Genomic DNA, 13,908 nt, shown 5'->3' on the forward strand with positions numbered 1-13,908 from the left:
CAAACTAAATATTGTTACAAAGTAAGATCCATATGAATTGCACTGTAAGAAAATCATCAGTGTTACTCATTTTACCTTTATTGTGTTTTAATGTAGGAACTAACATGTGTTAATGTTATTGCTACTGCATTATCTTACCATCTTTGGCATCCAATATTGAACTTGAGCTTTATTATGTTAAAAAAATCATAAGGCTAAGGCATGAGAGATGGTGCTATGAAATGTCTACGGTATAGTTTACATTTTTTCCATCAGCTGGAAGTGTTGCTGCCTGGCGCTCAAGGACACTTAGGTGAGGAGAAACACATAATTTTGGCAGTAACTCCCACGACATCACTACTGATCACTGCCATTGTGCAACTTACATAATAATAATAATTAAAGAAAAAACATTCAAGGACACAAAGATAAGAAGAGAAACAACTGTACTGCAAAATCACTGCATTTTATTGTATTTTTTTTTTTGGAGTTTTTAGGTTGATTTTTTTTAAAGACGTTTGAAACATTTGTGATGGCATCATTGCTGTTATAGCCTCTAAAAGACCTTGAATAACCAAAGTGCTAGAATAGTTATATTTCAATGGCTTCACTCTGTTAGTAAGAATTGTACATCAAAAAATCTGCTCAGGTGAAAACACATATCAAAGAAAATTAACAAAATTGATACTTCAACCATATCAAAGTATCCTCTACCCCCTGATTGACATAGTAGTACAAGGGGATGTGGTACAGCACCCTATCTGACTTCCTTTAATACTCCCACCCAAAAAAGCTGAAAAAAAAAAAGTTACATAGTTTTCATGTCCACAGCATAGACATCAGCATACTGAGCCATCGCAGCAGTAGAACACCACACTTTAACTACATGGGCATCTAATGAAAACTGATACATAAATTCCTAATGTCATGTAAAGTGTGTAAAATAAAACTTTGTCAGTGAGCTAGTGAAAACAATTCTATTCGACACTGCATATACAGACTCTCAAGCCTAAAGAGATCACACAGTTTCAGAGTTAAAACACAATTTATTTAATGCTTAAATAACTGGTTCTGACCATCCAGTGTTTTGTCATACAATATGCTATTTGGAGCTACAATCAAACAATGTCTTTATGTGTCCTTAATGTGAGTAGGTTTTAAATTAAGGAAATACTTCACCAAAGAATCCAAAGTGAAATGCCCCAGTTTTCCTTTAATACCACAGCAGCCATTAGAAAACCAAACTGAAACACTGCTAAATGTTTACAAACAGTCTTACAGTGTACAGAGACTCCTAAACCTTATAGCCAATATGCACAATACAAGTATAATTTTACAGCGAGCCAGCCTACTAGCATTTACATTCTGATTACTTCGTTCCTGTAACAGAAGCTGCCCTCCAGTTTTACACAGACAGACAAGACATCACATCCTCAAGAAGCTAGAGATTTTTTTTCATCCTCACCCCAACATGATAAAAGCTTTAATGGTATCCTTTTTCAATTTGAAATATAAAATCGGTGACAAACGTCAGGGCTATATGTGTATAGTGATAAAGGGATTCATTTGAATACAGTGTTTTGCAAACCTGTAAAAATTGTAATTAAAATAATGTGAACAGCATGCATGAAAATATGAGTACTCTGAAAGGCTCCTTTTTTTTGCAGGATTAGATCCATTCCCACTTTGGGAATTACAGAAATTAGATTTTTTTCTGGAAATTTCTTCTGTTAAAATCAAACCAGCTTTTTCATGTACAAACATTATACCTGTTCTAGTAATTAATTATACAAGAACCCGTGAAGTTACACTCAAATCTTTAAAAGTGAAATCGTTTCAGTAAATTTTGAAAGCACTTGAAAAGGTCACTCTCCTCAGTGCGTTCGCAACCAGCAACTTGTCCATTCGATTTAAAAGAATTATACACATTAGAATTTTATATACAGGAAAAAAAAGCTTTTGTGTTAGTTGTGTTTAAGTTTTAAAAAGGAAGGAAAAAAACCTCCAAACAATTTACATCCTGACAACAATGGGTTCAAGAAAAAACTATAAGGCGAGTGTTGAAGTTGGATTAGAAGTGTCCATTCGATTTTTCTTGTGTGTGTTATTGTAACTACCTCATTCTTTTCACCCACCATGTGCATTGAGCTCTTGTGCCATCTTTGGTCACAGTTGCACCTGTGTGGTTGTCAGTAATGGAGTCTCTGTCGTTTTTCGCAACAAACGACGCTCCTCCAAAAAGCTCTCACAACACCAGTGGACCGATGGCACGTATTGTTTCACACAAAACAGGAAGCAGGATCATTGTCCACTGGTCCACCACAGTCAGAAAGTGAGAACTTCTTGGTCCTTTAATTGACAGGGAGTGAGTTTTTCATGCTCATGCGCAAGTCAGAAGGGTTGACTCCTTTCATGTGAAAGCCATTTATTTAGAGCAGATAGTGGCACACTGGACCTTGCTTTAAGTCCTCGAACCTGAAGTCTTAGCCCTCTGAACACTTGTTCCCAGGAAACGTTGAACTTGGTTCCTCTGTATCTGGAAGACAAAACAGTACGTTGCATATTGCAGCACATTTACTGTCACCCTCTTGAAGCTCATACAATACATTACAACTGACAGTGCATTGCCTAATATTGAGTATTAAACTGAATTCAAAGGGTGTAACGTGTACAATGTTTTTCTTAAGTGTTTCATTCCTTTGTATGACAAAATGACAACACATTAACAAGACCTGATGGTACGTGGGTTGTTATGGTGACCTCTGTTACCATAGAAACTCTTTGGCAGACTTCATGGCAGTGCCATCCCATTTCTGCGCAGATGGAATGATTCACCGCAAACATACGGGTGAGCAGCAGTAGGGATTAACAGTCTGGCCAGTGGGATAACAAACTCTTTTTGGATGGGACAAAGCTGTTGTGAGTTGGGGATTTAGTGGACAAAGAAAAGGCGTGGAGGGTTTTAGCGGGGCAATATAATGCTGAGGTGTGTAGTGACCCTCAACCCTGTTCCCTTTGTAAATGTTTTCTATTCATTCACACTGAGGGAACGCAGAGGACAGAAAATCTGCCAGGGGATAACCAAGCTCATGCCAGTTTCTTCTTTGCTTTGAGTTTGAACTATCTGACTAAATTGATGATTTCATTTACTTTAATACTGTGGATACAGGCATCTCATGTGCAGCACTGTGCAAACGTTTGAGCAGCTTCAGAGGTTCCCAAATGTGATGCTGTAGAGTATGTAAAGTATAGTATTTATTGAGAGTATGTAAAAAAAAATTGCTAGTTTTCTTCAGGATCATTCTCCTTTTGCATGATTTGAGCCAAGCTTTTGACTCTAGGGTATACAGAGACTCTGGTATACAGAGTTCATGGTCAACCCAATGACAGTAAGGTGCCCAGGTCCTGTGCCTGCAAAACAAATCCAAATCACCCCCCTTCCGCTTTGACAGCTGGTATCAAGCGTTAGTACTGATGTGCTGCTTTTGATTGTTGCCAAATATGGGTCTGTGCAATACAACCAAACATCTCCACTTTGGTCTTGACTGTCCAAAGGACATTGCACATTAAGTCTTTCTGGTTTCTTCAGATGCAACAACCTAAACTGTGGTGTCTTGTTCTGTTTAGACAAGACAGGCTTTCTCTTAACGGCACATCCAACTTACTTATGATCAGTTGATCAACTGCATTTGATTAGCAGCAACTGGCTGCTATTTACCTTCTTCCTTCTTTCAAAAGCAGTACAGGTGTACTTTGTTTTTCACAGGACTGTATCTCTCGACAAGACATCTTTATAGTTAACTATTAAAAAAGAAACAAACAAAATCTGCTATTTACTAGCTTAATAGTAAAACGTGGTTACACTGAACACGACTGATTACTTTGTACTACATTTATTAATAAATAAAAGGTATACCGGTAGGTTAATTGAGAGGTAGGTTACTTTTGGTGCCTAAAATGATAGTTTGCTCTGTTCAAAGTTTAAAATCTGTAAAGCCTAGAAATAAAAACACAGAATACACTAATACAAAAGTGAAGGCATTAGGTGGTACTAGGTGCTATTCAATGCCCCTGACTTCAGTTAGTGGGAAGTCAGTGAACAACAACGGATATGTACAACATGTACAGTAGTTAAAGCCTGGGGACTATGATGACTGTGTTAAGGTGAGAAAGTAAACTACTGTACCTGGAAGAGAGTAACCATCCCTATGAGTGGTGCTTTTTATCCCCTGATCTTCTATCATCTTTCCGCCTGCTATTCCTTGACCCCTCTCCCTGCTGGAAAACACACATAGAAGTATACATAAGACATGGTATTCTTATCTTCTGATAGAAAAAGACACAAAAAAACCTCACTGCAACCAAAAACACACCTGAAACATCAAAATAAGAGAAAGAAGAAGCAAAACTCAAATGTTAGTAATAGCATCATCGCAAGAGTTATAATTAGGACTTAAACCACACACCAAGTAGACACCTGGAAAAAGAATAATTATGCCATTATGGACAGAGCTGGAAACAAAAGGAGCTGATTGAGTTTCCTTAGCACTCATTAGTCATACTCTTGACTAATTGGCTAAATGCTTTAAAAGACCATTATAAAAGACCATTAGCACCACACAGTCAGGAGAACTGCAGTCAGCATCTTCTTTGTTATGCAAACAAAACAGACACCACACACTGTTAAAACACAACATGCAAGGTTGCAGTTCATATGATATTTGTATATATTTGCCCACTATGGAGATAATAGTCATCTCAAACCAGTTAATCCAGTGTTAACAGGAATTAACTTCACTGAATTCACTGGAGTAAAAGATGATTAAATCTAATTGCCTCCCTCCCTCTTTGACTTAAAGCTGCACCTTTTACCACGTGTTACTTTCTTAATCTCAGTTTTGCTCTTAACACTTCACTTAAATAATCTTTAAGGTTCAGAAGAGCCTTTAATTTTTAAAGTGAGACTCAGAATTGTGGCCCGTGACTGCAAATTTCTTATTTAGATGAGTTATAATGTTATTTTCTTTTGTTTCAGACCCACTGTGATTCACTGTCAAATGCAGCTTTAAGCCTAAAAATTGTTTTTGCTGTTAACCTCCCACCCAAGTAGTTCTTAGACTGATGTCTTGTGACAGGAGAATAACAGCATATCAAAGGAAACCCATCTAGATGGTAGATTAATTGGATCTTCATGCGACCTCTGATGCATCTTCTTGCAGAATGGGACTGTGGTGAAGGTCTTTGTGCCACCTGTCACCTCCTTGGTTTTCTGGTGTGGGAGTAGACACCCGGCGAATAACCTTCCTTATGACCTGCTCAAGGCAGAAGAAAAGATCTGATGGTGCCTGATTGTATAAAAACACCATCCCTATGATGGGTATTATTTCAGAGCTGGATAGGAAATGGGAATTAAAGTATACATTACTTTTCTACTGATGAGGTTACCATCTTGGTCCATATAGTGTTCCTCTGTCATGGTCTCACCTGGGATATTCTTTGCTTCTTCTCCCTGTAGGTATTTGTGGTTAGCACGTGAATAAAAGCTTGCCAACTTCCTGAGCACTTCACACACGATTAAAAATAATCCATCACCATCACCACACTGAAACAAAACACCAGTGAGAATAATAACCCTGACAGAAAGAGGATGGATTAGTTTTCATTTATGAACTGTGACAGGGTCAGTAGAGCTTGTAAACAAACATATGCACAGTCATATCTAGACACACACATACACACAAATAGAATAAACCACCATTATACCAAGCAAGACTATTACGTATCACAGCAGACTGACCAGTCTAAACCAAACCAAACCACGACCCAGCTCAGCACCTGCTTCAGGCTTTCAGTGTACCTTTAAAATTAGACGGCGTCTGAAGATTCTGGTGGTTACTGTCTGTTCTTCCTCTGAACCGGAATCTACACTAACTCGCTGTGGAGGGAGGTTTTATACAAACGTTACACAACAGAGGGAGTCAAGTGGAAAAAAGAAGCACATGTGTAGGACAGTTACAGGTTGAAACATTTTTGTTGTTGTCCTTTATGCACCTCAACTCCATAGTTGGCTGAATCAGGAAAGACAACTTTAGAATAATAGAGAAGTTTAGTTTTCTTTAGCGTAAGATGTGCTATGTATTTCTCCTGTAGAATTAGAAGGCAGTATAGGACTTTAGTACAGAAAATAAACAAAGATTTCATCCCTCATTGTTACAGGTACAACAGTCTTTAGTATTACCTGGACTTTTTTCTCTGACATTAGTGTTCCCTCCTCTTTTCTGCCATTTGATGATTCAGATGAGCCGTCCTGAGGTGAGTGCTTTGAGTTGTCGCCGTTCTGTCGGGACCTCCCTGATTCTCCTCTAGATGAGGAGGTGATGGAGTCACTAGAGTTCTCTTGGCTGTTGGAAAAACAAACAAAACAACACACCAAATAAGTGGTCTGAGAGATTGTTATTTTGTGATTCTATTTGAGCATTGTACTTAAAAAAAAAAAGATTTTACCTTTCTCGTCTGTCGAGCAAGTCTGAGCTGACACTGCGTCCTGGCGTTGGTGGTTCCACATTGACACTGGATGAATCGCTGTGCCAACCTGAAAGTGAACAAAGGTCTTGTTCTGCATGTTCAACGTGATCACAAAGCTCCTGAATCCTGGACTTGGTCATCTCTTCGTTCTCCTCCTTTTCCTCTGAGCCACCTTTGTTCTTCACCTCCTCCAACAAAGACCCTAATGCTTCTTCTTTGATCTCTTTATCCTCCTCCTCCTCCTCATCTTCTTCATTGGGCTGAAGTTCCTCAAGTGCCTCATCCCAGGCCTGAGGGGAGAGGCGGACTACAGTCTGGTCCTCGACGTCCTGTTGTGATGTACTGCAAATATCCTTTTCACTGCCACACAACGTCGAATCCTTAAACTGCATATCTTCATGTGTATCATCTATTCTATCACCCTTACAGAAAACTTTCTCAGCATCTCCATCAACTTTTCTGCTATCTGCTTCAAATGTGGCACAAGCTTTTTCCATTTCATGCTCATTTCCTGGCAGGTCATACTGCTCGTTTAACAGCTGTACATCTCTCACCACTTCCATAACATAGGCTGTCCCCTCATTCCCATCATGAATATTATCCTGCTGGTTACTCACTAAATGTTCCTCTTCCTCTTCAAACCCCTCTTTCTGTTCCACCAAATTTTCCTCTGTTAGTTTAGACCTATCTTTTGTTATCATCTCACATTTTCTTTCCACATTTTCAATTAAGTCTCGCTCTACCCACTTTTCCACTAATGCACTTCCCTCTTCCAACTCTGCTGCAGCCACTTCAACAACCTTCCCTAATTCTTCTGTCACTTCCTTTTCACCTCTTTTCAAACAAACATCCTGTTTTACCCCATTAAAGGGATCCAGCTGCACTCTTCCATCTCCAATTTGTGCTCTCTCTGGTGATGAAGGGGTTATCGATGAAATTGATGATAATGAAGGGGAAGATGTGGTGTATGCCATATCAACATCTAATTCACACATCGTGGGAAAGGACCGTGACCTGGGCCTGTGGATCGGCTCCATTTCTTGAAAAGATCGGTCCTCCTCCTCGCTCAATAGCAGCTGATCATTCAGGGCAATGTGGGGCTTTCTTGGCTTATAGGGAATAGGATCAGGAAGTTCAAATACTGGGACAGATAGGGTGAGCTCACAGGGTCTAGGGGGGCTCCTAGGGGGGCTTTCTGGCTCTCTGTTACTGGGCTCTAACTCTGAACTCCAAGGCAAGGGCTGAGGCTGGGTGTCAGCAAGCAAAGGTGTGTCTGGTTCTGGGTAATGGTGCTGTTGTTGGTGGTGTGCAAGGGAAGGATTGGGAGTGACGGGGAGGTCAGACTCCAGGAAGTAGGGATCAGAGTGCAGTGTGGCGGGGGACTGCAGCTCCACTAGAATGCTCTGATAATCTGTAGGTGACAGGATGAAAAATGTACAGACATACACACACCAAAGCATAACACAAACAATTTAACACCCGAAAACACACCATAACACCACATGACATGGACAATAGCACAGAGAATGAAATGTAAAGCATGTATCCAGACAACCGTTACCTAGGATAAGGATACATTTAACCCTTTAAAGCCTGAAGCATGAACTAATTGCCAGAATTTTTTTTTAATGGAGCATTTATTGAACCTTCTAACAATTTAAAAATTGTCAGAAGGTTTGTGTTTTTTTTATTTTCATGACTATTTAAATTATAGATTCTCACTGAAGGCATCAACACTATGAATGAACACACATGGACTTATGCAGTAAACAAAAAAAGTGTGAAATAACTCAAAACATGTTTTATATTTTAGATTCTTCAAAATAGCCACCCTTTGCACAGATTACTGCTTTGCACGCTCTTGGGATTCTCTCGATGAGCTTCATGAGGTAGTCACCTGAAATGGTTTTCAAACAGTCTTGAAGGAGTTCCCAGAGATCATCAGTCCATTTCATCCCAAACCATCTCGACTGAGTTTAGGTCAAGTGACTGTAGAGGCCAGGCCATCTGTTGCAGTGCTCCATCACTCTCCTTCTTGGTCAAATACCTTTAAACAGCCTGAAGGTGTGTTTGGGATCATTGTCCTGTTGAAAAATAAATGACGGTCCAACTAAACGCAAACCGGATGGGATGGCATCTCGCTGAAGGATGCTGTGGTAGCCATGCTGGTTCAGTGTGCCTTCAATTTTGAATAAGTCTCCAACAATGCCACCAGCAAAGCACCCCCACACCATTACACCTCCTTGTCCATGCTTCACAGTTGGAACCATGCATGCAGAGACCATCCGTTCACCTTTTCTGTGCCGCACCAAGACACGGCACATAGAACCAAAGATTTCAAATCTGGACTCATCAGACCAAAGCACAGATTTCCACTGGTCTAATGTCCATTCCTTGTGTTTCTTGGCCCAAACAAATCTCTTCTGATTGTTGCTTTTCCTTAGTAGTGGTTTCTTAGCAGCTATTTGACCATAAAGGCCTGATTCACGAAGTCTCCTCTGAACAGCTGATGTATGGTACAGATGTGTCTGCTACTGGAACTCTGTGTGCTATATATCTGAGCTCCAATCTCAGGTGCTGTTAACTTCCAATTTCTGAGGTTGGTGACATGGATGAATTTATCCTCAGCAGCAGAGGTGACTCTTGGTCTTCCTTACCTGGGGCAGTCCTCATGTGAGCCACTTTTGTCGTAGCACTTGATGGTTTTTGCAACTGGACTTGGGGACAGATACATTTTAGCAATTTTTCAGACTGCCTGACCTTTAGTTCTTAAAGTAATGATGAACTGTTGTTTCTCTTTACTTAGCTAATTGGGTCTTTCCATAATATGAATTCTAACAGGTGTCAAATAGGGCTGTCAGGTGTACCAACCTGACTTCTGCATAACAAAACTGATGTTCCCAAACCCATTAAGAAGATAAGAAATCCCACAAATGAAACCTAACAAGGCAGACCTGTGAAGTGAAAACCATTTCAGGTGACTACATCATGAAGCTCACTGAGAGAAGGCCAAGGGTTTGCAGCGCTGCCAACAAAGCAAAGGGGGGCTACTTTGAGGAATCTAAAATATAAGACATATTTAGGCTTAATTATCAATTTCTTCTTTGCTACATAATTTCATATATATTGCTTCATATATTTGTCTTCAGTATGTATCTACAATGTAGGAACTAGCAAAAATAATGAGAAACCATTAAATGAGAGATGTCATATTTGTAATATCCAGTGTGCGTGTTTGTATAAGATGGAAGATGGTAGGATGGCTGGATACTAGATAAATAAAATAAAATGAATGCATACATTTAACTGTACCAGATCAGCCACAACATTAAAAGTATTGTGAGAGATGAAGTCAATATTCTACTGGAAAATATTAATCTAAAGGTTGATATGAACTTCAAAATTAACAAAACTACATCAGTGAGATGCCCTGGAAAAAGTCCAATCTGGACAGAACAAGACACTAATACAGGCTTCATGTTGATCTCCTGATGGTTTAGAGCTGTCTGATTGTAATACTGGGACCTCCACAATATTAGTCAGGTGGTTTTGATGTTATGGCTGATTAGGTTAATATTAAACCTACTATATATAAAGAAGTATTTTATAAGTAGTAATCACAAATGCTGGTCGAAGTTGCTCTTATTTGAAAGATTTTGTCAGTGAGGTAAGATATTAAAAGTGGGAACTATTACTGACATGAGGCCTTATAGTGTGTGATGTGGCTAATATTTACCAAGGTGGTCTGTTACATGCTCACATGGGATAGACGACAGATGAGAGTTTTTAGTAGGAAGAAGCATGGAGTGGAAGGAGAACAAGATAAAGGATAGCAAATGCTAAAGGTATATTTCCATATTAGAAGGATCGATGCGGGTTTGAGTGGGAGGTGGATTGACTGAGGGTGCACAAGTACACTGACAAACAGGACAGGGAGACAATGAGCGGAGAGGCGGGGAAGAAGGACTTGGGCTAGGACAACGTGATCCTGAAGGAGAGATGGGAGGGAGGGTAGACATGGAAAGTGGGGACACTGGGCGGAAAGAGGAGGCCAGCTGGGTCACTAGGGACTCTTTGCTTGAGGAGGCAGTGACAGAAGGAGGGACTGTGCCTGGGGCTGTAGAGTGGATGGCTGACACAGGTATGGTGATAGGCTGAGAATGGCTAGGAGACATAGCGCAGGGTGCAAGGGTGAGGTTGGGCGGAGTTGTTGTAGGTTTGAAGGTATCACCAGTTTGACAAGTGACTGATAGTGCTTGCAAAAGGTCCAGAGTAGGTATGCTGAGTCTGGGGGAAGCTGGAGCAGATGTGGGAGATGTTGGGACAGATATAGCAGAAGAAAGAAAGGGTGATGGTGAATGAGGAGCAGGTGAAGAAGGTAAAGGTGAGGTAATAAGAGGGATTGGGGAAGAAGTAAGGGGAGAGAAAGGAAAGGCCGGGAATTGACGAGGGTCAGTATTGGGACACTGAGGGATGGGACATGCATGGGGAGAGGTGAAAACGTCGAACTCTGCCGGCTGAAATGGAGCTGAAGGTGCCAAGTCTTTGAGCAAAATGGACGACTCATAACTTGGCGAGCGGCGTGGAGGGAAGGGGTGACAGTAAAGCGCTGCTGAAGGTGTAAGGGGAGTGGGTGGAGGTGTTGGGGTTGGTGTTGGAAAGAAAGGACTGGGTGTTTGCAGGATGAAAGCTGCTTCAGGGCCTCCGGAAGTTAAGGGGATAATTATGCAAACTATGGGAAAGGAATAAGGTAAGATACAAAATAAGAGAGATAAAAAGAAACAAAAACTACATTAAACCCAGTGAAACATGCTTGCACAACAGGACGAGTGAATAATATGGGTGGATAAGGAGCAGGCATATGAGGATTTTGCCAACACATGACTTTACATTTGTTAAGAGCAGTTATGTGCTGTTATCAGCAGTGGATACTGCTGGTGGGAGTTGATGGGAGGCAGGAGGAACAGAAGGAGGAGGAAGAGGCAGTCTGGTTTCACAGAGGAAGACATTCTCTCATCTATCCAAGGAAGGCTCTGAGGAACTGGAGGAGAACTAGGAGAGCTAAACTAAGTCAGCAGAGAAAAGCAAACTATAGGGTTATATTATTTCTGTATAAGTCACACACTGAAAAACATTCAAAGCAATAGTTAACATGCAGCATGCACTTGAAGTGGAAATTAACAATGTATATTAATCTTCTGTGACAACTGGATACAGCAGTGATTTGCAGAGTATTTACCCTGAGCGTAATCTAATTTTAATGAGAGTTAATTTAACAGAAGCCAATTAAAATCAGTGCAAGTAATAAAGTGCTATATAAAAAAGTTTTCATTTAAACTAAATATTAAAATGAAATTGAAATGTAAAGCAGAAATTTCAGTGTCAAATATATTGTAGAATCAAAAGGAACGTCTTTGAGGAATGGTAAGACCCAGCTGTTCACACAAATTCTAAATCCGAGTGTAAATCACCACTTGTGGTTTTGGTTTCACTAGTATGATACATATGTGATCCATGCATTGCCACAAGAAAAAGAAGGTAGCAGGGAGAGGTAAGAGGTCAGCTAGACAAAGCTAAACTTTACCATCAGCCTGATCCCGGAAAACAGCGTTATCATCGGCAAAACATCTTGTGCCTGAAATGTTACCATAGTCAAATATTGGCCCCTCCAGCAAAGTCACAATATCCATCCGATTGACTTTGGTCAGCACTGCAGTTAAGGCATCCGCTGAGGAAGAAGAGACATTAAAACAGTAAAACAGGAATTTGAGCAAATGTAATTATGCAGACGTTTGGATTAGTCATAGCGAAACCAATTTTTAAGCAAATATATTTTAGAGCATCTGGATGATTTTTCAAAAGAAAAGAGAAAAGAATAACAAAAAAGAAAGCAGAAAACCTCAGTGAGGGGCGATAATAAGGAATGACAATATATGACTTTACCAGACAATATAAAGTACCCTGAGGCAACTATTGTTGTGATTTGGTGCTATATAAAAAAAACTGAATTGAAGTGAATTGAATTGAAAAATTGAAAAGAACTTTCAGGAGTAAATCAACAGCAGAATGACTGAAAAAGAATGGAAACAAAAACAAGAGTAAGTAAAAAGAAAGATGTATAGACATAAAAAATAATCTTACTTGTGGCGTTTTTCCCTTCCCGACTGACCCATTTCTTAAGAAGCATGAAGCTCTGTGCTGTCAGAGAGTTCGGGTTCTCTAGTCTAATGTGATTGATCTCATCCACTGTGAAGTTCATCTCCCGAGCCAGCTCTGTTCAGACACAAAAACCAAGTCTAACATGAATACTCAAACTTCAGTGTTTTTCTTTTGCACTATCCATAAACAAATTGTCCATCATTTTATGTACAGTGGAAACATAAATACAAATACACAATAAAAATGATTAAAAAAATCCTGTTGTTTAAAAAAAAAAAAAAAAAAAAAAAGTTTTTAGCATTAACTGATCCATCACTTTATTTAAAATTATTTAAAATTCCTCTCCTTTTTAAGGCTTTTAAACCTGGTATCTTAACGCTACATTATAACAGCGTATAGTATCAGAGGCTCTGGGTGACAGTCAGCCTGAAGGTGGCAGTAAATAACAAGGCTCGGGGGCTTGAGAAATAAATAAAGCAGTGGTTATAACCTGTCCAACTGAGTCCCAAGTGATCTGCAACTATAGCCATGCGCAAGTCCGTTCGCTCACAAGGACTTTGGGGACCTGGCAAGATAGAAGACATTGATTCATTAATACCAATAACATTTTTCTACACTTACACGCTAATGTAAAAGAAAAATACATGTGTATAATTTTCCTTTCCTGGCCACTTATTAGTCATGATTATCAGCATTAGTTACAGCTGTGATACAAATATTTTGATTACTATGGCTACCATATTACTGGAATCATTTCCACAAGATGGCAAGGAAAGGATATTTCATACTAGAGACGCTATGGGGAACATAAATGTGTCTACATAGTAAGTGGTTCTCTGTGACAAAACAAAGCATAACATGACTCTCAACAACAGACTTCTAAAAATCTACAGTGGAAAGGTCTATGTTAGAATCTAAAATGTTAACATGCGAAGACGCTTTTGTGTGTTCTTTGCCAACACTAGTTAGTTTAAATGACAGCTGCATGAAATAGTCTGTAAAAACAAACTACCACAATAACTCAGTAACAACCCTGCACAGACAGACAGACAGAGACAGACCAGGATTTGTAAAACAAGTGACTGGTTGTGCCAGTGACCAGTCACTACTACTGGCATGCTGACTCTAACTATGGAAGGTAAACGGGGTCAAAAGAGGAGAACAGAAGAAAGAGAATATTGCGACACGGACAATACAGTACACAGTACATCAATGAAAAAGAAATTTAAATGACAGCTACTATTC

The 13,908-nt window shown here is 39.7% G+C and overlaps 1 protein-coding gene across 18 annotated transcripts in view; it reads right to left on the reverse strand.

Moving 5' to 3' along the window:
- Positions 1–426: 426 nt before the first annotated feature.
- LOC146695331 (ankyrin-3-like) overlaps positions 427–13,908 on the reverse strand; it is a 119,635-nt gene continuing 106,153 nt past the window's right edge. For 12 of the 18 annotated variants that reach the window (XM_085477399.1, XM_085477407.1, XM_085477400.1 and 9 more), the window contains 10 exons: positions 13,154–13,228; positions 12,646–12,777; positions 12,089–12,232; positions 6,484–7,915; positions 6,218–6,380; positions 5,837–5,914; positions 5,405–5,488; positions 5,178–5,291; positions 4,166–4,257; positions 427–2,515 (listed from right to left, as the gene is read on the reverse strand). In XM_085477399.1, coding sequence (XP_085333525.1) covers positions 4,186–4,257; positions 5,178–5,291; positions 5,405–5,488; positions 5,837–5,914; positions 6,218–6,380; positions 6,484–7,915; positions 12,089–12,232; positions 12,646–12,777; positions 13,154–13,228 — 2,294 coding nt within the window. In that variant the 3' untranslated portion in view covers positions 427–2,515; positions 4,166–4,185. Of the gene's footprint in view, positions 2,516–4,165; positions 4,258–5,177; positions 5,292–5,404; positions 5,489–5,836; positions 5,915–6,217; positions 6,381–6,483; positions 7,916–12,088; positions 12,233–12,645; positions 12,778–13,153; positions 13,229–13,908 lie in introns of those variants that run through there. The other 6 variants (XM_085477406.1, XM_085477405.1, XM_085477401.1 and 3 more) reach the window with 6 other exon arrangements.

The sequence above is a fragment of the Copadichromis virginalis genome, linkage group LG13 (assembly GCF_057382275.1).
Source record: "Copadichromis virginalis isolate Kocher_CV1m ecotype Utaka linkage group LG13, C_Virginalis_male_GT1.1, whole genome shotgun sequence".
Lineage (NCBI taxonomy): Eukaryota > Metazoa > Chordata > Actinopteri > Cichliformes > Cichlidae > Copadichromis > Copadichromis virginalis.